The 27403-nt window shown below is 45.2% G+C and overlaps 1 protein-coding gene across 1 annotated transcript; it reads left to right on the forward strand.

The window, feature by feature from the left end:
• Positions 1–3294: 3294 nt before the first annotated feature.
• On the forward strand, positions 3295–27141 carry YBX3 (Y-box binding protein 3). The gene is made up of 9 exons (XM_037389142.1): positions 3295–3720; positions 7466–7529; positions 9126–9159; positions 14047–14136; positions 14747–14869; positions 20721–20815; positions 25257–25428; positions 26085–26185; positions 26624–27141. The coding sequence occupies exons 1-8, from the start codon at positions 3456–3458 to the stop codon at positions 26148–26150; spliced, it is 909 nt and encodes a 302-aa protein (XP_037245039.1). The 5' UTR covers positions 3295–3455; the 3' UTR covers positions 26151–26185; positions 26624–27141.
• Positions 27142–27403: the final 262 nt, after the last annotated feature.

Genomic DNA, 27403 nt, shown 5'->3' on the forward strand with positions numbered 1-27403 from the left:
TGAGACTGGGGAGCTGGTGACAGGGAACATGGGAAAAGCTGAGGTACTGAATCTGCCTTTGCTTTGGTCTTTACTGGCAAGACCTGCCTTTAGGAATCCCAGGTCCCAGAGGGCAGAGGGAAAGGCTGGAGCAAGGAAGATGTACCCTTGGTGGAAGAGGATCAGGTCAGGGAATGTTTAAGCAAGCTGGACATGCATAAGTCCATGGGCCCTGACGGGATGCACCCACAAGTGCTGAGGGAGCTGGCAGATGTCATTGCACGACAACTGTCAATACTGCCTGATTGATCATCATCATGGCAACTGGGAGAAGTGTCTGAGGACCTGGAGGAAAGCAAGTGTCACTCTTATCTTCAGTAAGGGCAGGAAGGAGGACCCAGGGAACTACAGGCTGGTCAGCTTCACCTTGATCCATGGGAAAGTGATGGAACAACTAATTCTGGAAACCGTTTCAAGGCACATGAAGGACGAGAAGGTGACTGGGAGTAGCCAGCATGGATTCACCAAGGAGAAATCATACTTGACCAACCTGATAAACTTCTATGATGAAATGACTGGCTCGGTAGACAAGGGCCTAACAGTGGATATTGCCTACCTGGCCTTCAGTAAGGCTCTCAACACACTCTCCCTTAAGGTCCTCACAGAGCAGCTGTTGAAGCGTGAGCAGACAGTGAGGCTGAATGGCTGGACCCAGAGGGTGGTGATAGTTGCACAAAGTCTAGTTGGAGGCCAGTTGACCTCAGAGGTCAATACTGGGTCCAATACTGTACAACATGTTCATTAATGATCTGGATGGTGGGGCGGAGCATACTCTCAGTAAGTTTGCTGACGATACAAAACTGGGAAGAGTGGCCAATAGGACACAGGGTCGTGGTGCCATGCAGAAGGAACCTCAACGGTCTGGGGAAACGGGATGACTGGAACCTCATGAAATTCAGCTAGAAGGGTGAAGTCCTGCACCTGGGGATGAACAACCACAGACACCAGTACATGCTGCGGGCCACGCATCTGGAAAGCAGCGTTGCAGAAAATGATCTGAAGGTCCTGGTGGATACCAAGTTGAAGATGAGCTAACAGTGTACCCTTGCTGCAGAGAAGACTACCAGTATCTTGGGCTGCATTAGGAGAAGTGTTACCAGTAGGTAACTCCTCCACACTGGTGAGGCCATACCTGGAGTACTGTGTCCAGTGCTGGGCTCCCCAGTACAGGAGAGACACCGCCACACTGGAAAGGGTGCAACGAACCGTCACGAAGATGATGAAGGGACTGGAGCATCTCTCCTAGGAGGAAAGCCTGAGCGAGCTGGGACTGTTGAGAAGAAAAGGCTCAGGGGGATCTTAGAAACGAGTATAAATACCCGAAGGGAGGGTGCAGTCCCTGCCAGTCTCAACGAATCTGTGATTCTGTACTGTTCTAAATTTTATAAAGTAGTTATTTACAACTAGTTGACAGGAAGTACTCAGAAAATGTAGGAGATGCAGAAATTGGAAGTTACGATTTTTTATTACCCAGCTTGGAGGATTAATGTCTTACAACATAATTTTTGAAAAGAGATTGAATACTGAAGCAGAGGAAATGTATTACCAATTGTCAGCAAGAAAAGGAAAAATGAGACTACGCTGATTCTTGCGTTTTCTTATTATTAAAATAATTGAAAAAATAGAGGGAAACATTGCCAGTTCTCTACGAAGGAATGGAACAAAGCACAGTACGCTTCCAGAGCTGTATACTGTAAATTTTTGTTGAATGGGCTTTTCAATAAAACTCTAGAATTAACTTGAGGAAGAAAAATTAATAACTTCATTGAAAACAAATCTGATGTCTCAAGTGCATGCGTGTGTCTGAATTTTGGTAACACATTTGACTTAGCGTAATAAGCCTTCCTCTCAAAATTGATTCAAATGAGCAACCTCTTAGAAACTTTCACGTACCGTGAAAATGTAAAAGAACATAAAGTGATGTAATCTTAAAATAACGGAATTAACATAGAGCGGGGGATTAAAAACTGTGGGACCAAAAAGATTTTTTTCTCTTATGTGTACAGTGGGATGCAGTGACGAGAACTGTAATAACAATTTCCACCCAGGATTTAGAAGATGGTGTAAGTAATGGAATTGGGAGCAGCAATGCCCGTGTGGGTGGAAATACCTCCGAATGCTCCGAAAGCATTTTGAATTTCAAAACAGCTCTCGAGCGCGTTACCAGCCTGCGGAGCAGCTAAGCCCCAGCCTGTTTGCCGCTGTGGGAGGGTCCGCGTCATAGCGTGTTCGTGGTTTTCTTTTGGCTCTGACATCTGTCAAAGCCAGGTTCAAGGTTCCTGGGGAGTGTCAGTCCGGGAGGCCTCCTGCAGCTGAGCCCACGCGCTGAGGCGTGCCTCGCAGCGAAGGCTTCAGCCGGGGCTGCTTCGGGGCTGCTGCTGGCAGTGCTGCCCCAGGGGCGTTCAGCAAGGGGTGCCCACCACCGACCCTCACTTCTGTCCTGAGAACCATGAAGGAATTGGCCAGAAGCGGAGACCGGGAGGGGGTGCAAGGCGACCACCCTGCACGACGCGCTCCTTGAGTGCGCGGGTTCGCAGAGGAGCCAGGCGGAACTTGCAGAAAGCGAAGGCCGGTGCGTGAAGCCGCGCCTCAGGCGTCGCTCTCGCCGGGCAGGGGGACACGAGGCCGAGGCGGCTGGGAGAAGCGGGGCGGCGGGCGGCCGGGCTGCCACGGCAGCGGGGACCCGGCCGGGGCAAGGACAGGAGGCGGCAGCGGGACCGCGGGGGTGACGCGAGGTGTCACCAGCGGTGCAAACTGCGGGACGCCGCGGGAGAGGAAGCCCCGGCGTGGAAGAGCTGACAAGGAACGGCGCGGGAGTGGCACCGCCGGCGCGCGCACCGCCCCCTCCCCCCAGCACGCCCGTGTCTCCCTGAAAGCGCAGGGGCTCACGCGCCCCCCGCCCCCCCCGCGCAGCCACTCGCGCAGGTGCGGGCGCGCGAAGCACCGGGCGGCGCCGCGCTCCCACGCGCCGCTGCGTCAGTGCGCGCGTACGGCCACCTACACGCGCACCCCGCGTGGCGAGGGGGGGGGTGGGGTGCGGCTGCGCGCACCCACGGACAGGGATGTGCGCGCACGCGCGGCGCTCAGCCCCACGCCGCCCCCGCGGGCACGCGCCCTCCTGTGTTACGCAGGCGGCCGCGTAAATATCCGCAGAGCGGCGCGCGCACGACCCGCCCGCGCGCCGCGCCTGCCCCACGCGCGCCGCCCCGGGGGAGCCGCTGGCCGCTGCGCGCCGCCCGCTCAACGCCGGCGCGGCCCCTTTAAATGCTAATGAGGCGGCGCGAGTGCCGGCGCCGGCCCCCGCTGACTGTGTTAAAACTTCGGCGGGGCCATTTTGGGGGCAGTAAGACCCAGCGCGGGCCCGAGGGACATCCGCCGCCGAGCCCCGCGCACCTACTCACCACCCGCCGGCCACCATGAGCGAGGCGGCGGAGACCAGCACTGCCAGCCCGGCGCCCACCGCGGCCACCACCGCCGCCGCCGCCACCACCACCACCACAACAACCGCCGCTGCTGCTGCCCCGGCCGGAGCTCCTGCGCCGCCGCCGCCGGCCGCTGCCCCGGACGCCAAGCCCAAGAGCGCCGTCAGCGCCGCCGCGCCGGGCGCGGCTGTTGGTGAGGCGGCCCCGGGCGCTGCTGCCGCCGCCGCCACCACAACCGAGACAGAGAAGAAAGTGCTGGGTGAGCACCGGGCCCCGCGTCCAACTTCCCGGGGCACCTGCGGCGGGAGGGGGTTGTGGCGGGAACCGCCCCCCCCCCCCCTTCCCCGCCCTTTCCCCGCGGCTGTGAGGTGGCCGCGATAGGGGGGCGCCGAGCGGTGCCTGTCCGGGACGGCAGCTCGGGGTTGGGCGGGAGCACCTGTGTTCAGCGGCCGCCCCAGCACCGCCCGGCTCCGGAGAAGCGGCCGGGGCCGCCGTCGGCGGCCCCGGCCGCTTCTCCGGGGCCGGGCGGTGATAGCGAGCGAAGTGCAGCCATGTTGAGGGTCTTCCTGGCACCTGCCGCCGGTCCCGTGCTCTGTGGGAGCAGCTCCCCTTGGGAAGGGGGTGCTGGTTAAACCCTATGTGCCCCCTTTAATCCTAAGGTCTTTGCGCCGTTTTTCTGTCTGTCAAGATTGCCCCTTTAATAACGCGTCTAGGTTTAATGGTCGAGGTGTTTTGGTTTGGGTTTGTTTTTTTGGTGTGTTTTTTTTAGCTTTTAGTTGATGGATAAAGAGGCGAGCAAAAAGGCTGGGTTTGCCGTCGCCTGTGCTCGGGGCTGGTGAGTCGCGAGTGTGTTTGTATCGTGACCGAACAGGAACAACCTGTTGAAAAGGGCAGGGCCGCGGTGCAAACGGGGATGCGCCGTTTGTAACTGCGTAACTTTTAAGAGGTTAGTAGAGGCAGAGTGGAGGCTGACTGCTAGTGTCGAGTCCCGAAATTCCCTAAGGAAAGACACCTCTCCTGAAGGGAGAGACTGAGGGCTTAGTGCAGCACTTGGAGAAGCTGGGTGAAGGATTTCTCTGGTGCAGAGAGGTAGGAAGGGTTCTGGCAAAACTGAAGCGGTAAGTACGGTTTGGATGACTTTCCCCTGTTCTGTTTGATTTATCAGTAATCAATCAAGGCACATCCATGTCTTTTCGTATGTCTGGCTGCTGCTTCTTGCCTTAATGTGGCATGTTTCATTCTTGATAATGTTTTTATCTTGCCTGCCTGTTGCTATTGCTTGGGGGGGGGGCAGGGGGAAGTGAAGGCACAAGTGCCTTTCCTGGTTTAGCAGGAGAAATAAAACTGCCACGGTATTTGGTTTCGCACACTGGCCTTCTTGCTAGGCAAGCTTTTTAGCAGGAGTTGTAAAGAAAATGATCATTGGTAATGCTGATTGAAAATGGGCTTATGTTCAAGTCTACCTCAGATGTCCTCGTTAATGGTCTTGTAATTATGTTCGCTTAAGTCTCTTCTTACAAAGATCCTATTAGAAGCAAGGTCTGATGCTTGCCCAGGGCATCCAAATGTCTGACTTCTAGGAACAGGGATAAAGGGTAGTCAGGTTTATCTTCTCTCTTGGTCACAGGGAGCTTTGGCTTTCCTTCTCAAAACTAATACAAAGGCTATTTTGTCACGTAGGAATGGCTGATGATTGTTTCCTCTAATAGCATCAGAGTGCAGCATCTTGTGGAAATTATGTGGGTTTTTGCTTGCTGATAGGACAGGCATCGTCATCGCATCAGCTACCTTCTCTGACTCGGTAAAACTGGTTAGAGTGTCCTCTGGGCTTGTCCTCCTCCTTGCCTGATCTCATCTCTACGACAGCTCAGGCTTAACAGTGGCTGTACTACCATGGCCACGTGGATGTGCAGTGTTGTGCTGTTGTGTTTGAGGTGCCCCTCCCCGCCCTAGTAGTGCTTAGAGGAGACTCTAAGGCAAGTGTGAGTAGGGAATACTGTTTCCCCAGTATAGTGTCTTGAGGAATATCTTGGAGATTCATCTCTCTTCTCTAGCAACTTGTGTGAAAGGAGCAGATTAGCTCTGAAGCTGCGTGTGTGGGCATCCACTTAGTAGTAGCCAGCTGGCCATGTAGGGTGAGTTTTGACTACCTCTCCCTTCCACCAGCTTTCTGACTCGCTTGAGTGTTTTTGTCAGGCTTCCTAGGCTTCTCGCCCTCTTTCACATCCGATTTGAAATAGGCCAACAGACTCAATAGCTATTTTGTGGGGGAATCAGTGGTAATTAGCCATCCTTCTTAAAGCAGGCTAAAACCTGTGTGTGCCACTGGCACCTGTTTCTGTGCTTCCCCCTGTTTCTTCCCCTGTTGACTTGTCTTAGCACAGTGAGGTCTTGTATGTAGCCAGTGCCTTTGTGGTAGCAACAAGTGTCTATACCTGGTGCTGTCCTCCTGAAATGAAACCTAAAAGCACAACTATAAATGTTGATGCTAAAGACTTGTTACTGAATCAGTGCTAGGCAGTGAAACTTGAGGGTTTTATCTCGGGAATGGATGCTGTACTAGTTGCAGCCCTTTTCTCTAGTAACTACCTCAGTTTTAACATGGCTTTGCTGCTCCTAAATGTTAACTTTTTCTGCTAGAAAAGTATATTAAAGACAAACCTCCACTTCCAAAAGCGCAGTGATAAATGGCCTGTTATTTCAGTAACAGCAACAGTAACACAATGAACTGCTATCAGTAAACGTTCCTCTTTTAGCTTTGTGTTTGGGGAGGAGGAAGAGACTGCTCTTTACTTCTGTCATGGGGATATATAAGAATGGCAAGACTGCGTGGGACCAAAGGTCTGTCTAGCTCTATTGTCTTCTAGTGGGAGAATGTAGGTGTAGAGCAGATAAAGGACATGCTGTAAATTTTTATGCCTCTAGCAGAGTGGCTTGGACTTTTGAAGACTGTCTCTGGACTATTTTCCTTTTAGTTCCTCTTGGGTTCCTCCCACCCCCCAAACATGAGGTTTTTAATAAGCAGTCATCTGTAGGTGATTAGCCCCTTTTCAAATAAGTACTATGTAGATTGCTTAGATAGTTATGGTCATGTTATTGTGATAAGTAACATCTATGGAAGTCTAAAGCCCCAAATTCTCCCTTTCCTATAGGTTTGAAAAGTACAAATTTGTGGTCTCCACCCAGTTGCTGAGAGGGAAGGAGAGGTTGAACTACTTCCGTTGCTGTTGAGTTCCTCCCACACGTTCCTATACGTTGGAGGAACAGGTTTCACCAGATCCTATAAGACTCTGCAGTATGGCTTCTAAGTCAGATGCTGTTTTGGTGTTGAGACAGAAGCTTGTCTTGATCCTAGAAGCCTTGGAACCTAGAAGTAGGGATAGAGGGGGACACACAAAAAAAAAAACCCAAAACCAAAAAACCACAAACCCACAACCCAAAAAACCCAAACCCACTGTCTTGCAAGGTTTCATTGGATTAGATTGATCTTGAAAATGCAAGAAAGCCCTTGTCCAAAAGATGGATGTGCTGCCTCTCCACTTGAGAAAGTTGCATGGTGTTTGATAACTGCTGCTTTGACCAGTTCTGGTTTCCAAGGAAGAAAGAAAGGGTAACTGTGTGAAAGAGGACTTTTAAACAGCTTTCTTTGGCTATGTTTCGTGTCTGGCTACTAAGCTAAAGAGAACTGATGAATGGCAGTACGATTTTCAGCTTCACTGCCCTTTTCTGGGACAAGAAATAAAGAAGGGATGGATGGCCAGTTCTGAAAATAGAGCTGGACTTCATTCTAGATGTTGTGTGAACTCTTGGCTGAAGAACAGCATGTTAAAACTCTTATACCAATGCAGTAGCAGGAAGCAACTGTAGCGGGAGATGAAAGTACACTTTAAGTGTTAAGGCAGCAGAATAGGTCTGATTGTGACTTCATGTGCAGGTATGAAAGTATTCTTGTAATATTCTTGTACTTCCTTATGTTTTAGAGTAACACTAACTTTTTGTTTCAGCCACCAAAGTTCTTGGCACAGTCAAGTGGTTCAATGTCAGAAATGGATATGGCTTTATCAACAGGTATGTTTAAATTATGATAGTTGAATGTACTGTACTAAGACTCATGGTACAGATAGTAATGCCATTCATTAGTAATTGCAGTGGAGACCCAAGGACCTGGCTACAACTTCCTGCAGTTGGTAGCCGCGTTTTGCCAGGCATTCAACAAACTCTGGTATCATCCCCTCCTTCTGTCTCCATTGAAGGTTGTGTGAATGGAGAGAAAACGGAAAAATTTGGTCTGTTATTTGGTTACTCAGTCTGCATCTTTAATGAACTGTATATTCTTCTATGACTGCCTGCCTGTTTTTTGAAAAGTGCAAGTAAGGTTGGAGTATGAGGGGAAATACTCTTGGATTAAAACTCTGGTGTTAACTAATTGGGCAAAATACCTACTCTACATATACTTTGACATGCTCTGATACCACCTAACTGAAGATATTCTAGACCTGGGTTCATAGAAGTTCTCTCAAATATTATTTTTTTTCTCTGAACATGGGCAAACCTCTGAATGGCATTAGTAATACAAATATCTGTAAGTGATATTGATCACACTCCAACCTTAGGTACGAGACCCCTTCTTCCAAGCTGGAGGAAACTGGCTTTTAGGTTTAAGGGCCTAACAGATACTCCAGCCTTTTGCTTTGTGAAAAACAAAAGCTCCTGCATGGTGAATGCTTGTCTTGTAGAAGATAACACCTGGCAAGTTACTTTGTTCTGCAAGTCCTTGAACTGTTACACAGCAGGTAGATTTGGGCAAGTTGGACAGCATAGAAAGGGGCAGAAGAGCCCCCGTTTTATGGATCTGAAGTCAGTTCTGTTATAGTCTCTGGAGACTACTATCCAGTGTTAGGTAAGCTTAGAAAAGCTTGAATTAGTAAGTACTGTAATTTAAAGGCTTCCGTAGCAGTTGCTGTGAGAGCCTTCAGCTGGATATGTTGTATTAACTTGTTAACTTTCTTCCTAAACCAAAGTTTACTATTACTTCGGTCCAGCACAACAAGCTTTGGGTTATGCATTATCTTTGCAAACTCCTTGACCCACCTGTTCCCTCCACGGAGGAGGAACTGAGTGAACATACAGCAGTGTCTAGGCTGGCCGGCCTAATCCAGACAACCTCATGTTCGTGTCTGGATCCCCTGCTAGTGGACTCTCCTAACACCTCTTGTGCATGGCTGCTTTGAGCCTTGCTGAAAGGAGAGCTCTGTTAACAGCTGTGGCAAGTCCTGTTGATAGTCTTGCTTGACCTCTGCGATAACAGCTCAGGTTGCAGCCCCTGTGGGAGCTTTTTTTGGGGGATGGAACAGTGGAAGGCAACCAACCCAGTCATTAACTGTGCCCTGTGTCAAAACAAAATATTGGACACTTGCCAGGAGATTATGGAGAGCCTCCCCCAGTCCCCTCACCCTTCTGGAGGATGAGGAGTCCTTTCTGCTGTCAGGCAGATGACCCTGGAAATTCAGAGCAGGGTCTTGGTAGCATAGATTTAAACAGAATGTATGGAATTCAGGAGATGTACTAAAGGCTGGGGGATGGAGGGTTTCGCTTGTGAAGTCAGGGACTTCTATTTAAGTCTCTTAGTCTATACTCTTATGACTTCTCACTCTCTTTTCACAGAAATGATACCAAAGAAGATGTGTTTGTTCATCAGGTAAGACAGCAGTAATTGTACTTAAAGATGTGCACTGTGGTAGGCTTCTAACGTAACGTTCTAAGGCGAAGCCAGGATAAGTTTGGGTGTCTGTTCCAGAATATTTACTGCAAATGCCTTGAATGGACATGTGTGAATTTTTTTCCTTCTGTCTGGAGTTATAACTGAGGGAATAGATATTATAACCCTTCATGCTTTCTCTTATCTGCTCTGATTTAAACACTAAAGGTTGTTTGGGGGTTTTTGGGGTGTTTTTTGTTTGGTTTTCCCTCACCTGGGGAGATGACTCTTTTCTGTAAATGCTTTGCTACTGGTTGTCTGTCCTTCCCCACCCCATTTCCTCATGCTCCTTGTGTGTTCTGTTTCTTCCTACCCTCTTTGTTTTCAGGTCTGTTCTGTCTGCCCTCCCTGGTATTGGAGGGAAAGTGATCTGGGCTGGCTTTTGACCAGCCTGGGTTGCCATCAGCTGTTGCTGCATGAGACAGCTGCTGTCAGGGAGAAGAGGAGGGAGGCTATGTGCCAAGTGTGCCCAAGCAGAGAGAGGTTGCTCAGCAGCTTGTCATTGGTTAACTTCCCTTGAGCTGTCAGTAGGCTGTTCTAAGTTTATACTGTGACTCTCAGATCGCAGGCAACTAATGGGGGAGACGGAGGATGCTGTTTCTATGCTAATGTAAACTGAATAGTTGGCTTAGATCTGGTTTTGCATCATCTGAGACTTTACCAGAAAATGAAATACTGCCCCTGGAGCTTGTCCCATATGAAATGCCTGCAGGCCCATGCCATCCTTAAAAGCATGAACTTTGCAGCACAAGTAGCAGTATTTCTATCAAATGTAACCACGAAACTTACGCTCAAGAGCTCATCACAGAGGACCAGTCTATGTAGTTGTGTTAAACATGCTAGTCAACGCTGAGAGGTAGTTTAGTTCCTATGGCTTCATGAATAAATTGCCTGTGATAATTGTTTCTCTGGGTCAAGGGATATAGACCAGTTATCCCAAAATGGAGGAAGCTGGGAAGGAATGAGTCTAGTGCTTGTAATGAGCAAAGGTGACATTGGAAGTGTGTGCAGTACACATTCCTGGTTCAGTTGGTGGACTTCAGAGCAAGAGCTCTAATGCATGTACTGAGTTGTAATGGTCACTCTCCTTAATGACTGTGTGCTCTGTGCATGCTGATACAGATGCTGCATCTGTGGCCTGATGAGAGTGTCCAGAGGAAGGTGGAAAGAGTTACAGTAGCAGAAAAGTGTTCTGGATAGGCAGCACTGTAAAACTACCTGAAAGGCAAGTGAAGTATCCTGTGAGAAGATATCCTGGAAAGTGGTTGTTGTGCTGATGACATATAACATGGATCAGTGTTATTCTGCTTGGGAAGGCCACTTGCAGAGACCCAAAGAGTGAAGGCCAACAGCAAGCTAGTATTAGCTGTGGTGTTTTGTCTCCTTCACCTGTGGAGAAGGTTATTCACCCAAATGTAAACTGGGGTGGCGGGGTGTAGTTTATTTCCTATTTCCTGTGAATGAAATCCTCTCAGAGTAAGCACCGAGGAAAACTGGCTTGTGGTATTTCTGAAACATCATCATGTGCAAGCCTGCAACAAATTAACCCTCGTGGTGGGCTGTGCATGGCAAAGGAGATGCTTCTGCCTCTGGCCTTGGTTGGCCGCAGTTGGGTGTTCCTCAGCTCTTCCATCTCGAGCCGTTCCTGTACGTGAACGTGCTCGCTACCAGAGCCTGGGGCGTTCTGGCCAGAGCTCCTGATGGGGCCGCCCAGCAAGGGAAGCAAATCCATGGTTTAAGCAAACATCCTGCTGTGAGCTCCCTCTCCATGCCGGTTCTGCCCCTCCTCCCCGCGCCTGTCCCGGGAGGGGCTGGATTACATGCCTAATCCCTTCAGAATAAGGCTGACCTAGTTGAATAGATACAGCCTCCTCCCTGCCTCCCCCGCACGCATCCGCAGTGGGGAGGGAACAAGCCGATCTCATGATTGGAATGGGGGTTAACGCTCGGGTGTCTGACTATTGGATGCTATTTATAAACCTAGTACAGATTAAAATGCTTCTCTCTTTAGGGCATGCATGGCTTGCTTTGAATTAACCCTTTGTCTTGCGGGGGACCCAAGCAGTGCTCTGGGGAAGGGCGGTTCTTCACCTGCTTTGTCTTGCTTGTATCCTTGTCCAGTTGGTTCATGCAAGGTGCTGTCTAGGGCACTGTGTCAGTTAGAGGTGGTGTGAGCATTAAGGACCGATGTGATCCACCACGTGGAGTGTGTCTGGGGAGGGGGGAGGAGGGTCTTGCAATTTAACACCATTGTAAGTGTCAGTAGCCAGAGATGTCCAATTTAATTAGGCATAGCTTGAATCAACAAGCCCGTGAGGAGGAGTTAATCTCTTCTGCTGCAGAGGTCTTTTTCTTTACTTTGCTGGATTGCATTTGTTGTGCACAGCCTGGTGTACATGCACTGATAACTGGTGTAACAGATTTTTGGCTATAGCTGCGATGATGCTGGATGTGCACATGGTGTGGTGATATGAGGGTATGGAAAGAACTCTTCCAAACAAAATACTGAACTAGCTCTGAAGACTTAGAGCTGTCTGTTCACTAGTGTCCCCTTGGGAAAGGAAGGGCTTTGTCTTAATTGTTGAGTGCTGTCTGTGTTAACACAAAACATCTCTTTTGAATCAAGCTGGAGCCTGCAGGATACTGGGGAACAGTAACAGGGAGAAGAGAGCTCTCTCCCCTCTGGATATATAGAGTAAAAGTCTTTTCATCAGTCTTGTAGTTTAGGCTTGTTAGAGGCTTATTTCAGCAACGTTTACCTGCAGCTGAAGTAGTAAGCAGTAGAACCATGTAGTTTCTGCTCTGAATTCTAGGACTTAAAAATGATTACTGGTTGCCTTTATGAAACAAACCCCAGCCTACTGTGTGGCAGCCTCTGTCTCCTGTTGGCAGCATATTCAATTGCAAATCTGAACTTCTGATGTTTCTTTTCACAAAGCTGGAAAAGAGCATGTGGAATCCTGTTGAATTTATCTTCCATTACCCTTCTTCGAGGATGTTTGAGGAGCTTCACTAATCTTAAGTAAACCTGCTCCCGAAAAGAAATCTGGTAGTCCTTTCTTACCCTGCACTTAAAAGGAAGGGGAAGGAGCTTGAAATACAGCTTTGACATCTGTCATATGCAGAGGAAAAATCTTGATTTTGAGTCAGTTGTCTCAATGCAAGTGGTGGTGAAAGAATTAAACCCCTGATCCGCAGCAAAGATTATTATTTTAGTATGAATATACAGCAATGAAGGAAAAACTAGCACTTCAGCTGATCTTGGAAATGGGGCAGTTATACTAATAGGTCAGCAGAAACAAATGAAACTGTCGTAGCTGATGGTGGGAGTCTTTGTTTGCTAAATTCCCAAAAGAATTCACTTGAGCAGCTTGTTTTCTTCCTGTATAAAAAAAACCTCCACAACCACAAAAACAACAAAACAAACCCCTCTTGGGTTGCCTTTGCTTTCCTAGCAATAATATCTACACTCTTGCATTCTTCCTTAAGCCTTTCAGGGACACTGCAGGGTACAGGGAAAGGTGTGGCTAGATGTACAGCTAAAAGGATATGCTGGCCTGTTGCCTGAGACAAAGGGGACTGTATTCAGCAACAATGAGACTACTCTTCCTAAACTGGTCAAGCTCAACTTTAAACTGATTAGAACTTTTCTTTCAGTGGGAAATATTTTTGTTGACTGAATTTAGTTGCCATGCACAGGCAGCAATTCAACTGATTGTCATTCTGCCCGTTTTTCTTGAACTGCAGACAGATATGACAACAGTCTCTTCTGTTTCTGCCTTTCCCATTTCTTAAGCCAGACTTGTGCCCTGTATTTCCATGTGTGCTTCTATCTACTGGATCTGCACCTGCCTCCTTCACACTAACAAGATGCCTGTATTGGGGAAACAAAGTTAATTGGCCTTTAATAATCCAGAAGAACTTCAGTAAAAAGTCTGCTACTTGAGTGGCTTGTACAATGTGTGCGTTTTGGTGGTGGTTTTTTTTTTTCTCCCCCAGCCTCTTCCAGTTTGTGTACTCTTACCTATTGAACAGATAGTAGGCTTGTCTTGCTAACAGCCCTTGGTGGAATCCTAGAAATACTCTACAGAGGGAAAGGCCTCTGTAGTTGACAAGCTAAAAATCACTCCAGGAGGTTTGAGTGTTCCTGTGCATCTGATGTTTTGATTCAAAGCCATGTTGTTATAATTTGGGATTTCCACAAACTGTGATTGTCTGTTCTGGTACTATTCCTTTGTGTGTTAGGGACTTGGCCTGATTTGGGGAGGGGGTTTGTGTATGCGCTTAGGTAAAATAGTCATTTATGTTACACCACAGTTGCAGTAAGTCGTCTTTAGTTGCTATGAGTTGCAATGGTACTTTATACCTATATATAGCTACTTCATATTTAATGCTATTTTCTATGAAAATGCTCCTGGTCTTAAGTTCTCTGTAGATGGTCTACAGGTCCAATGACTGTGCAGACATGAGTCACACTTGCTGCTGGAGCTGCCTTGGTACAGCTTGCAGGAGATCAAATACTTGGTGTGAACTCTGTTTATACAGAAACGTGTAATGATCTGGATATTTAGTAGGATTGGCAGAGGGGATCCTGGGGCAATGGCTGATTCTTAAACTCATAAATATTGAGAAAGGGGTAAACCTTGACTGAGTATTGAAGGGTCTGTGGAATGAAAGATATACCAGTGTGCAGGGTGAATGCTCTGGTGTGTAGAGTTGAGATTGTAGCTGAAGAGTACTGTCCTTACTACCTCTACAGGGCTAGGAATGTAAGATAACTAAGAGACAAAATAATACATTTTTCTGTATCTCTTTTTCTCTTTAAAGACGGCGATAAAGAAAAATAACCCACGGAAATACCTGCGCAGTGTTGGTGATGGAGAGACTGTAGAATTTGATGTGGTCGAGGGAGAGAAGGTGAGAGATTGTGGATACTTAGGGATGTGCTCCAACAGAGTTAACAACATTGTAGTGAAATGTAACACAGAACCTTAGCTGTGTATCTGGTATTTTTGTCTGTTACATTAATCCCTAGGGTGGGTGGCATTCATACAGGTTTTCTGTAGAAGATCTGTTTTTAAAAGGCTTCATTAAAAAGTACTTCAAAACACTAACTATGTTCTAGTGCTTCTAGAATCTGTAATTCTTACTTGATAAAGCATTTGAAGCTTGTAGCCTGCCCAGTAATCGTTAAGAGGCATATATTGCCCTGAAGAATTTGTCTTGGGGTCTGGTAGCTTAATGACTGTAAGAACCTTCAAGTTTTTTGCTCTTCTACATTCTCAAACATTTTTTGAGGTTTTGTGAGTTGTGTGTGTGTTTAGGTTTTTTTTTTCCCTCTGAACTTAGCCTAGCTAATTGGGTCTTAACTCATGATTGTAATTTTTGGTTATGGGGTTGAGAATAACAAACCTGCTCTTGCACTGCATGGGGGGGAAAGGAATCTCTGTAGCGTGGAACTGATACAGAAAAGCCTCTTTCCTGTGTTATCTTTTCCCTGTAGCTGATGGTTCTTTTCTTTTCTTAGGGTGCAGAAGCAGCTAATGTCACTGGTCCAGATGGAGTCCCTGTAGAAGGCAGCCGCTATGCTGCAGACCGGCGCCGCTATCGACGTGGCTATTTTGGCCGACGCCGTGGACCACCTCGAAGTGTAAGTTTTATTTCTTAAAGTGGTGGTAGTCCCACCTCAGCAGTCTTCTGATTCCCCTTATGAGAGGGGACTACTGGTTCAGCACTGGCATATAGTTAAGCATTGACAGCTTAAAAAGTTGTAAGTAGTGTTCAATAATATTCTGGTTTCCCCTAGCACATCACTGATGTTGATACTGACATTTTCTATTATTGAGTACCCTTTAGGCCCATCCTTGGCATGTCTTTCTATAATGTGTTAAAAGCATCTTTTTGGGTGTTAAGGTATCTGTGTGAAGAGTAAACACAACGAAGCGAGACACCTGAGTGGTTTACCATGCTCTTTACCTGAAGCAAGCTGAAGTATGTATATGACCCTAAGCAATAAACCAGAACTTGGAAGGGTTACTTGGAAAACAGCATCTGGTTAGAAGTTCATTGCTTTTGCATGGCATGGTAGTAGTTTGACCAAATAGCTGAAACCTTCATAGGCCTCTGCCTACAGCAGTTCAGTGTAAAGATAATGCTTTTTTTTTCTTTAAACTAGCTACACACCACTGTTCAGAATATCAGCAAGGTTTCCTAAGCTACTTCCCTGCAAGTTTTTGCAGAGGGAAAAGTATGAGAGAGATGGCTGTAATTCTAGCAGTTACCACTCCTGTCCACATTGTGCTAAACTGGTGCCTGGAACAATCCAACAAACTAGAACATACTCCAAGCTTGATTAGCTTTTCTTTAAGAGTCTGTGATCATCACTTGCAGAAATATGTGAATAATGCAGTATGAGCCCTGGTGGAAGTCTCTGCCCAAGCAGCATAACTTCTTTTCTACAGAGTTGACAGCATAGGGGCAAACAGAGCAAGTGTTGTGAAACCCTTCCTTAAAGCCTAGCTGTTTATACTAGCTATCATGAGGTCTTTTCTTTAATCCTGCTGGACACCACTGAGCCTTAAATACATGAAAAGTGTTCTTTCTGAGTCCCTTGGAAATGACTGGAAGCTTGTGCTGGTAACTGATTACTTATTACTGAGTATGTCTTTGTTTTTGTGGCAATACAGTTTGCAGCTTCAACTTTCATGCTAAGTGGCAAAGAACTAGGATACTTGGTTTTGTTCAGCTTTTTGATGTTCCTGGTCTTATCTGTTCACTTGCCAGCCACCTACATTCCAGGTAGATGCTGATTCTGTTTCCTTTTGCCTTGCCAAGCTTAAAATCTCAACCTTTTATTGGGAGTGAATGCTTTAGTTGGTGGTTATCAGTGTTGTCTTGGAACTGCTTTAGATCTTAAATGAGCAGGCATATCACAGCTTAGACAGCGCTGTGTGCTGCTGAGTATGGAAAGCAGCTATTTCTTTCTGCCTGAAGAGCAATGAGACCCAGCTTGAGCACAGGGAACATTCAGTCTTGGGGTAGTCATGCTGGGACATGTTCTCTTGGATGTCTAATGCAAGCTGATGCAGCTAAAAACCTGGCTTGCATGTGACACTAACACGCTTGGATCCTGGGACCTGAAGGTCTACGCGAGGGAGGAAAAAAAACTGATAAAGTGATATTTCCTTTCCATGTTTGAGCTCAGTCAGGAGTTCCTTGTGCAGCCAAAGCTGATGTTCTGCTATGCCTGCTCAACTTGCTGCATATTGCAGTGGACCCTTCTTGCGTTCTGAGCCAGTTTGAAGTGCAGTCAGTTCTGCTGGGCCTTCTTACCCACTTGCTAGTTGCCTGAACAAGTCAAAGCTCTGCTTTAAGGAAGTCTTTGCAGGGACTGTCCTTGAAGTTGTCGTAGTCTAGGTTGGTGAAACCACTTAAACTTGTCCAGGTATTCTTGTCATCCCCCATGTGCTTGCTTTCATAGATCGTTTGAGAGTAGAGTGAAACTAGCAGTATATTCTGTTGGAGATTTTTAACTCTCAGCAGTTTCTTCACATTGAAACTGCATGTCTGCTGCATTTAGAAAGATGCTTCTGATACCTTTTTTTCTTTAACACTTTCATTCCCATGTGTGGAAAGGGGGATGAAAGGTAGCGGTGTTTGTGAGCCATAGCAGTATTTGTACACTATTCTGTATGGTCCCATTAATGGGTGCATTAAAGGTTGTGCGCCTCTACTTGAAGAAAAGTTTCCAGCTAAGAGCCGTGCAGGTTATTTCTGAGACAGGTGTGAGTTGCTGAAGGTATGGCACTCTTGGGCTGTCTTTGCTGAAAGGAGATTTACTCAGCTGCAGTTGACTCTTGCTGCACACCTGAAGGAAGAGGTTTTGGTGTACCCAGGCCTGCCATGCATAAAAACCTGCTAGGCTGCAGAGAGGAAAGGTGTCCGTGCCAATCCTGTATTTATGGAGCAGAGGGGAAGTCTTACTTGTTAAGGTGACTTTTGACATGGTGGCCTCCTAGGTTTCAAGAACTTCTAACTGATGTCAGTTAGCAGCTCCACTCCAGCTTTGTAGTGCAACAAGAGTCTATTTCTTCTCCCTCACTGGCATGGTTTAAAGCAAACTAAAGGTGCTATCCTTTGTTTGCCACGATAGCTCAAATGTGCCTGTACTGTGTCTTAAGTTACTGAGTCTGTTTTTTGAACACGTCACACTGTGTGAATTTCTCAGCAGTGAAGAGAACCTTGAGGAATCTGAGGTATTTAATCAGCTCCAGTGGAACTGTGTCTGGATTGCATGGAAAGTTCTGTGGGAAGTGGAAGTACTTGTTCATATCAGAAAGTTCTTAATTGTATCCACTACAGAAAAGAGGCTGTGCTCTTCAGTAAACTGCCAACACAGTCATGGCATGGAGCTGTAGTCAGAATGTTAGTACAGTGAATCATGGAATAGCCTTGAGAACTGATGATGGCCTCATGTAGATTCTGTGTGTGTCTCTAATAGAGGAAGCCTCTATACTAGTGGGTCAAAAAATAAGCAAAAGAGTTTGAGAGCTGTTTTATAGGCTGATGCTATTTCTTGTAGAGAAGAGACCTGAAAAAATGAATAGTATTACACAAAAGCTAGAAACTGATCTGAAGCAATGTAAGAACAAAGGAAGAAGTTAGGAGAAGCAGATGGGTAAAAAGCTCATTGCAGTTACTGTTAATGCTTACAAAACTCTTCTTTGGGAGATGGCAGTAATATTTTGTACACTTTTAGGGTTAGAGAAATCTGTGCAAGATCTTCATAGAGAATCACAGCCTACTTGCCTATTTTGTTCTTCAGAGGAAAATGTAGAGTGCAGCAGGCCAGCTTCATTCATTTGTCCTTTAGGATAACCTAATCTCTTGTTAGAAGGTATTACATTGAGCTGGAAGGTTCCTGTGGAGGAGATCGTGAAACAGGATCATGTATGTGCTAGACATAGTGTGATGCTTTTAACAGTAAAAATGAAGCTTGACTAATAAATGAATCTAATGTACTTACTGTCAGTGTAGTGAAACAAGACCTCAAAGCTTAGGTACTGTTTTCTGGTCAAATTGCATCTGTTTGAGTGACTTCTAATAGCATAATTGTTTTATTTTGGAATTGTACTTCACTTCCAGCCAATAGACCTAGATCAATTGACAGTGATATAATGTAATGTGTTAATTGAGTTTTTGTGGTACTGTAGAAGATGCAGGAAATTATCAGGACTTCTGGGCTAAGCAATTCGGATGCTTTGCTATTCTGTTTTAAACTGATTAAGCCAAACCCATTTAAAATACTGACATAACATTCAGCTCAAGATGAATAGGAAAATGTTGAAATTTTCTTGAGTAATGCTTCATCAGGTCTAGTCATTCTTTCCATCACTACAGGAGATGGAGTCTTTTATGTGAGATTCTGATGCAGCCCTCTGTAGGGAGGAGTGGACTTGGGCTGTGCCATTAAAAACATGTAGAAATTCAGTACTGCTTTTTAAAGAGCTGTGAATGTGATCCTGACTGTCAAGTGCTATAGGAGAGCTTTGGCTGATCAAAAATATTGTTGTGTGTCCCTCCCTACAATTGGGTTGGTTGAGGCTTTGTTGATCTTGGCAACATTGCCCCTCTGACAAGACCTACTAGGCCTTCATGGTTCTGTACTTCTGGCATTGTAGCACTAGAACTGAGTGCTGATTTCACGTGTGCTTGCTCAGAAATTCTGGAGAAGTCATGATTATGCTGGAACATGTTCAGGATTGCTTTAGTTTGGCATCCTCTCTTCCCTTCACATCTTGCTGTTCTCCCGTTTCTGTGCTTTGCCAGTCCTCACGTGAGGAAGAGAGTGAGAGCAGGAAGAGAGAGGAGAGAGTGAGAGCATTAGATTATTGCTTCACAAATGGCAAACCTCAAGACATGAATCACTTGCCACACGCAATACTGGCAGTGCTATTTCTTACTTTACTGTTGGAAAAAATTCTGACTACCCATCACAGGTCTATTAAACTGTAAACATCCTGATACAAACAGGACAGATTGGTATTGGAAAGCAGATGTAAGTAGTATAATACTGTTGTAAACTCAGAAGCATAGTTTTCCATTTGGTTTCTGAGTCTCTCGAGTACTTCTCAACTCCTATCAGATGCTACCTGTTACTACTATCTACTTAGTCACTGGGAGTTCCTGTGGATATTTAGTTATCCTGATCAGTTTTATACGTGAGAGACCATAATGGATAATGTTATTTGTGTTTTTTAAATTGAATTCTGATTTATCTCTACTCAGCAGCTGACCCTGTCATATTGTTAAGAATAGCTGGTATAGCTAGCTCTAGGTACAGCATGTGAAATATTCCAGCTGCATTTAGGCCATGTCTTTGTGCTTTTTGGAAACTTGGAAAGCTACAGAGTGCTTGAAATTAATGCATTTGGAGGGTATTTTCCTGTAGAGAGAGGAGAAGATTGTCCAGGTTAGTCACTGAGGTTCACTTAACTCCCTAAGGTGTTACAACCGACAGCACTCCAGCCTTTCTAAATGTTTATTATCACAATATCTTAGCTAAAGAGAAGTTCACTGCCCATGCAATTACCTGAGAGATTCAGATAAAATAAAGCAAAATATGGTGGTGGTTAAAATAGCTGTGCAGAATTGGAAAGAGACCTGTCAAACCTAGTGTAGACTACTGAAGGCTGTCAGAAAGCTTGTTTCCTACTCTATCAGATACAAAAGATGCACTTATGTTTCCAGAGTTCTTGTTAAATTCCTCCTTTTAAAGGAGGATAGTACAATGAGAACTGAAAATCATCTAATGACTTATAAAACGGACAGTACTGATGGCTGGCATTTAAAAAAAAAACAACCAAACAAACTAGATGAGAAAAAAAACCTGAAACAAATTGAAATAAACTTTATTAGTTAACAAGTAAAGGGGAACGATAACCACTGCAATGAAAATGATTGTGTAGAAGAGTATTTGACACTATGTAGTACAGGTTTTCTACCTTTTAAATTTCTTGATTTATTTTTTCTGTGGGGTGGGGCTTTGTGTAGAATGAAGCCAGAAGTGGTCTCTGGCAAGTCTGTGCATGATGTCTGTTAGCTTTGTGAATTCAGAAGTGTCCTGATCGATAGCTGCCTCTCCATAACACATTTACCCCTTACAATGCAGTGTCATGACTTGAAATGCACTTCCATGCACATCAGAACTGTGAGGTTCTCTGCTGTTCTTGGCAGACAGGGAGGAAGTATTGTGAGGTAGCCTCCTCATCTATTACTATGAGGAGCAAGGACAGTGTGATTGACTCTTGTTCTGTTCTGCTCTACTCTTACTTTTGTCTGTATTAAAGCCTTTTGAGTATCTGCTACTTTTTACTTGATATGCTGGTGTTTCTGTACTGATACGCTGTTCTTGAGCTTGTGTTCAGATCGCTGGGCTTAATATGTTGCCCATGAAATAAGGTAACACTTCATCTTTGTCTTCTGTTTTCTTTTGGTTGTAGGGTGGTGAGGGAGAGATGAAGGATGGGGTCACAGAAGGAGGACAACTTCATCAGCAAGTCCATAGGAACCCTACCTATCGTCCCCGCTATCGCAGGTTTGTACTGTTTCCTTGTTCATCATTACATTTGGATGCTTTTGTGATCTATGCAGGCTTCAGTAAGAGCAGGAAGCTGTATTCCCTAGTGCTAATGTGTATTCTACTCAGGTGGTAGAGACAGGGAGAAACATTTTAATTACTAGGAGAAAGGTGAGCCACAGGAGTAAGGAAACAACCATAAATATATTTTTTAATGTGCTTATATGTTGCTCGGAGCCAGGAATAGGTCTAGAAAAGGCAAATCATTCTTGGGCTTCTCTTACCTCTCACAGTTGAGCAATGTACTGAAATAAGTTGCAGGGTCCATGTCTTCTCAGCTGAACTCTTAGGCTTTCCTAGACAAGTAGTGAATCCAAACCCCACTTGATCTGGGACAGCTAGGCCCACCATCTGCTGGGGCAAGGGTGTGCTTTATAACTTTTCTTGTGAACTGCAGACAGTAGTTTCCAATTAAGCACTGAACTAGTAGCTTGTGCACATCCAGCTCGCTCCTAAGTGTCATGCAGGCTTGGTTTTATGCACTGGTGCTACTTGTAGGTACAGAGGAAAGCCTACTGTTCGGGGAAGGCTTAAGTTGTATCCTGTCTCGTACAGGCTGTTCAACTCTATGATGGCACTATAGTTACCTTGTAGCATCCTGTGCTAGTGGAGGGTATTGCTGTCAGTTAAGAGATAAAATTTAAGTTCATTGAGGGCTCCTAAAGGAGAGGGTAACAAAATAGGATTATTAAAGTGGCTCTTGCTAGGACTTTTGGAGAAAAGGAGTACTATAGATACAGGAGAGCTTCTGGAATAATAAGATAAAGCTTATCAAAATGATTGAAGGGCCAGGGGGGAATGTGTTAAGTGTAGAAGTGGCTGAGGAGTCTGAGGCTGGGAGAAGAGACAAATGAAGACTGATATAGAGGCCCTCCAAATAATGAGTAGCATGGAAAGGATGGATGAGACTTAGTTTTGTTATTTCTTCTGATGACGTGCAGAATCAAACTCTACAACTCTCCTCAAGTTACAAAACAGGTATGTTTATTGCAGCACCAGGTGCAAGGGAGATCACTCCTCTTAATTTGCATGCAGTTTCAACTAGCAGTCTGATATTTATTATACAAAGTCATGCATATACATAAGGTTTCTGAACATTCAGAATCTCCCCCCTCTGGTGCCTCTTCAAGATGTACTTTTCATCTTCTTGGGCAGTTACCTGAAGTTCTTGTTTATCTTTGCATACATTAGCAGTCTTTGTTATTGAGTTTCTGTTATCTTAAAACATCTGCTGGCTAACGATTAGTCCTTCCTTATTGTCCACTCTAAACATGTAAAGCTAATACATGCCCACTGGGCTGGTTTTAATCTATATCAGCATGATCTCGGGCAGGGGATCCACCTTCCTCGGGGTGGGGGCCATTTGAGTAGGAAGTCGCTGATCTCTTATTATTACTAAACTATTACTACCACAATTATTTTACTCTAGTTTTTCTTTTAGCAGTTAGCATGTCCTTGTCAGAAGGCTCCTTATTTACATTCTTGTTGAGCTCATCTACATCGGTACTAACTGTCCCTTCTTGAAGTGCTAAGCTCCCGGGTGTTAATGTTCCTGTTATCTATGCAGTTTCTGTCTGCAGCAGAGTTTTAGGTTTTTTTCACTATATCTCTGATAAAACCCCAAAACCTAACAAGACCTTGAGGAGCATTCAGATGAAGGAAATGGGAGACATGCTGAAAAACCAAGGGAGGTTCATAAAACCACAGGACAGCTGAGGCTGGAAGGGACCTTAAAAAAAAAAAATAATCTGGCTGAACCTTTTGTGGGAAAGGGAGCCTAGATGAGACTATAGCACCCTGTCCAATCACATTTTGAAAGCCTTCAGTGGTGGGGACTCTACCACATTCCTGGGGAGGGTTGTTCAAGTAAACGATTTTTCTCACTGTAAATCTTTATTGTATAAAGATGACACCTGTCCTGGTGCAACTTGTACTTGTTGCCCCTTGTTTTCTTAGTGTGGCGCCTTGTGAAGTGTCTGTCCTCTTTGTAGCTGCCCTTCAAGTACTGGAATACTGAGTTCCCTTCTAAGCATTCTCTTCTCCAGGGAGAAAAGACCTCACTCCCTCAGTCTTCCTTCATAGGTCAGTTCCTCCAGCCCTCTGATTATCTGGGCCCTCCTTTGGGCTGTATCCAGTCTGTCTGCCTCCTTTTTGAATTGTGGGGCCAGAACTGGGCAGAGTATGCCAGGTGTGGCCTGATAAGTGCCGAGTAAGGTGGGATGTTGACATCTCTCTTTGCTACTAATGTCTCTGTGGATGCAGCCCAGAATCCATTTGCCTTTGCTGCAGTGGTGCACTGCTGGCTCATGCTCAGGTTGTTGACTTGGGTTGTTAAGCATACAGCAGATTTCTGGAGCTTTTTGCCATGGGGTGTTGGTTATGTTAAAAACTTGGAGACTAGTCAAATAACTGGAAGAGGACACCATTGTGATATCCCTGAATAGGCAAACTCTGTCTGGCTCAGGAAATCCCCAGTGTGGAAACCAATTAATTGGCAGCTGGGAGGCTGGAAAGTAGGCTTCCTTATCCTTATTTTGCCCCTAGGGATTCACAGAACTGGGGTAAATGAACACTTGGAAGACCTAGTAGACCATGCTTACATTCTTAGTAAAGATCACTTTGAGTTCAGATGAACACTAACGCTTCCTGGTGGGATATGTGGAGAAAGTTGCTGAGTCATCAGTATTAGTCATACTTTAAACTGGCCAGCGTAGGGTTGCTCTCTTTGTTTCCCAGCCTCTGCACTAAGGGAACAATTCCATAGCCAAGGAATTTGGTGTGGTTAAAAATACCAGTGTGAAATAGTTAGCCTCTGACTATCATACCTTCTGAGATGTTGCTTCACTTACCTTCCCCCCGCCCCCAAATTCCTTTCAGTAGAAAAGATCACTCAGATTCTTGGTTTCTTGTGAATTGTTTTATCTTGGAAGATGAGTGACAAGTTAAATAAAACACTGGATTACTTTCACTGGTGTTCTTTGTAAAACATTGTGACATGGTCCTTCACAATATCCTTCTCTCTAAATTGGAGAGGGATGGATTTGGTGGGTGAACTGTTTGGTGGATGAGGAATTGGCTGGATGGCCACATCCAAGGGATAGTGGTCAAGGGCCTGATGTCCACATGGAGATCAGTGGTGCCTGATGTCCCTCAGGGGTCTGTATTGGGAGCAGTACTATTTAATTTCATCAGTGACATAGGCAGTGGGATTGAGTGTCGCACCCTCAGTGAGTTTGCAGGTGACAGCAAGCCGAGTGGTGCAACTGACACACCTGAGGGTCAGGATGCCATCCAGAGGGACCTGACAAGCTCAGGAAGTGGGGGCATGTGAACCTTGTGAGGTTCTACCTCTACTCAGAGCTTTTCTATCTGTGAATATTTAAGTTGTCTCTCCTATATTGGATTGTGGGCAAAGGGGTAGTACTGCTGCTTGTAGGGATCCGAGCTGAATAAATTTTATTCTTGAAAGTCATCATTAGCATAGGCAGTCAGGAATAGCACCACACCAAGTACAGCGAAGCATCTGAGCTTTTGCATGCCATGTGGGTGAATCACAAGCTGGGTAACTTGCTTATGGCTAATGAGAATTTATGCACTTCTGATACTTTTTTTCTTCTGTAAGAGGTATGGTATATCCTGTATGAGTGCAGAATGCTTCTGTTTGAGTTAACAGGTAGATAATTGCTTGCATTTACATGCATTAAATCCAGTCACTTTTATGTTGGATTCTTTTGGAAAAAAGTAAATTAGCTTTTGGGACTAGATAGCAGTAGATCAGGTAAGCCAGCTAATGGGAACTGGATACTAGGCAGTTACTTTGTCATTGCTTTCAGCTGTGTTTTGACAGTTTATAAACACACTTTGTTTATACTGGAAATGGGATGAAATGCTCTTGCATACTTCAGGAACATAGACTTGATAGCTTAGTGTTAATGAGGTCCAGCTTGCCTGACAGATACATGCTATGCTTTTTCACATGGTCAGGAGGGGCAACATAAAGCAAAGAGTGAAGATTCAAGAATGGCTTACAAGGTGGACTGAGATTGCCAGGGATTGCATCATTAACTTTGAATAGGACTGGGCTGGCATATAGCTATGCCAAGGCTAACTTGGCAGAATCAGCCTGTGTGGCCATTACTGGCTTGTTTCTTTTCCTAGCCAGCAATTCAGATGGGCTAACTACACCTTTATTGTGTGACAGACAGTAGAATATGCTGATGTAGCTTCAGCAGTGAAGAGACATCCAGGTTGCTTCTCTTTCCCTTCCAGCTATGTGCCAGCCAAACTCCAGAGGGGTGGTTTGCTAGCATTCAAAGTTGTTCAAGATGGTGCTTGGTTAGAGAGACTTTTGCTGGGCTAAAATTATGGTAGTTTAATCTTTATTTTTCTCGCTCTTCAGAGGGCCCTCGCGTCCACGCCCTGCCCCAGTGGCTGGAGAGACTGAAAATAAAGAGAACCATCATGAGGCCAATGCTATGAGTCAGCAGCCGCTTCGCCGTGGGTATAGGCGCCCATACAACTACCGGCGTCGACCTCGTCCACCCAATGCTCCAGCTCAGGATGGGAAAGAGGTGAGCGTGCTCCTGGCAAAATGTGGCAGAGACCAAGGTTTGGATAGGGTGAATGCCCAAGACCTTCTGTCCTGTGGGAGTGTTGATTTAAGTGTATTTTTGGTGTGCTGGAGGAGTCTGATGGCCAGAGTCCAAAGTGCTGTTGGTTAAAGGTAGCTGGTTTCATTGCCTGTTCCTTGTCGCCTTCTTTGAGAAGGAACAGCTTCTCTTAAGTGGAACCAGCAGTGGGATAGGGATGGCTTCTGGATAGTTTGTAACTGCAGTGAGACTACAACAAATATTTTCGAAGCAGAGAGAAACAGCTGTGTGTTCCAGCTTCCTCAAACCTTCAGTCTGAATGTAGTGTAAGAGATTTCAAAGCTCCAGATCAATTTCCTGAACTGCTTGAACCAGACTATTTCAGGGAACTGTTTGCAAACCCAGATTTTACCTTAATGAGGAAAGACTTTCTCGTTCTATATATCTACTTGATGTGGTCCACTGACAGAATCTGCTGTGTAATACTTAGGCTTTAAGGTTTTTCCTATAGTTTATATTTTCTGAGTATTTGTTTTCCATGATTATTTTAAAGCCTGGGTTATGCTGGCCCCACCACTGAACAGAGGAAGGGTCTGGAGGTCAGCCTTTGCCTGTAACAAATGTTTGTTTTGTCTCAGACAAAGGTGACTGAAACACCTACTGAAAATCCTGCTCCAGTGACCGAGCAGAGTGGTGCTGAGTAATGTCCGGCTCCCCAGGCACCTTTATCATCCCTCAGGTAAGGAATATAAATTTAGTTGCTGTTCTCCAACTGAAGCAGCACTGTGTACACTGCTAGGACTTGGACTCTGGCCACATCCCCTTATGTGTGGCTAGATACTTCCAATAACTTCTGAGTGCTAGATAGGCAAACCAAGAACAGTCTGCTGCTTTTTCTTTCTGTCCTCTGCCTTGGTGTCTGTATTTGTTGCAAAGTAAACTTTTGCTTTATAATTCTGATTTTTCAGGGAGAATATCTGGTCTATGTAGCAATAGCATCTGCTCATGAGTTAGTAATGTTTTGCTTTAGGAAGATAGTGTACTCTCAGCTTACAGACAGGATATAAGCCAGTTACATTTATCCTGTCTATTATAAAACTCCCTTTCCACCTGACATACTACCTTTACAACAAAATGAAACTTAAACTGCATTTTCTTAAATATGGCTCTTTAACAGGTGTCCTAAAATACAACTCAAAAGTAACACCAAAGAAACACACAAGCAATAAATTGTCAACAGTGATGATGAAAGCAAAGATCTGAAACATCGGAACTTAAAACAAAAAAATACCAGCAGCTGAGATCCAGGGAACGCCTGCAAGATAGATGCATGAAGAGAAGAAAAGAGAGCGAGATTCAGAAAGAGCAGCCTCCCCAGTTTCAACAGTAACTGTGGGGTTTTTTTTTTCCAGAATGTCACTGTTTCACTAGTATTGAATTTTTCGATTTTTCTTTTGGTAAACTGAAAAGGGAAAAAAAAACCAACCAAAGAACTGAAATTGAAATCAGATGCTTTTTTTATTGGATGCTGGTGCTAAACCTCCCAGGTGTGGTGATTTTTTTTTTTTCTGTGCCAGTCCTGTTTACTGCAGGACACGGGGAGGAGAAACTTCCGCTTTCCTTGGTAAGATCTATTTGAAACTGCAGCATGGGTGACGTTCCTCACAAATAAAAGTTATTTCAAATACAAAAAAATCCTCTGTCTTAGTATGTTTGTTCATATTTACTTTTAAAAGTAACTCATAATTTTAACCTTGCTGCTTTAGCATTTATATGTGAAAATGAGATCTGCCCCTTTAGTATTTGCTGATGCATCTTTTCTAAAAACTATGCTGGATGATAATGTGCAAGGAAATAGCCAGGTTAGGTGGGTCTACTTCAACCCAAAACAACTTCTGCAAAGAAATTGCATAATGGAGCTATAACCTACAGTGAGTGTCCTCTCTGCTTTTCTGGT

This window comes from Falco rusticolus, chromosome 5, assembly GCF_015220075.1.
Source record: "Falco rusticolus isolate bFalRus1 chromosome 5, bFalRus1.pri, whole genome shotgun sequence".
In the NCBI taxonomy this organism is placed as follows: domain Eukaryota; kingdom Metazoa; phylum Chordata; class Aves; order Falconiformes; family Falconidae; genus Falco; species Falco rusticolus.

What these genes read in the sequence shown, in the direction of transcription:
- YBX3 (XM_037389142.1), top strand. Translation starts at nt 3,456, where the DNA reads ATGAGCGAGGCGGCGGAGACCAGCACTGCCAGCCCGGCGCCCACCGCG. An exon ending in ATGTGGTCGAGGGAGAGAAG is followed by an intron (nt 14,137 to 14,746) that starts GTGAGAGATTGT and finishes TTCTTTTCTTAG; the next exon opens with GGTGCAGAAGCAGCTAATGT. An exon ending in CAGCTCAGGATGGGAAAGAG is followed by an intron (nt 25,429 to 26,084) that starts GTGAGCGTGCTC and finishes GTTTTGTCTCAG; the next exon opens with ACAAAGGTGACTGAAACACC.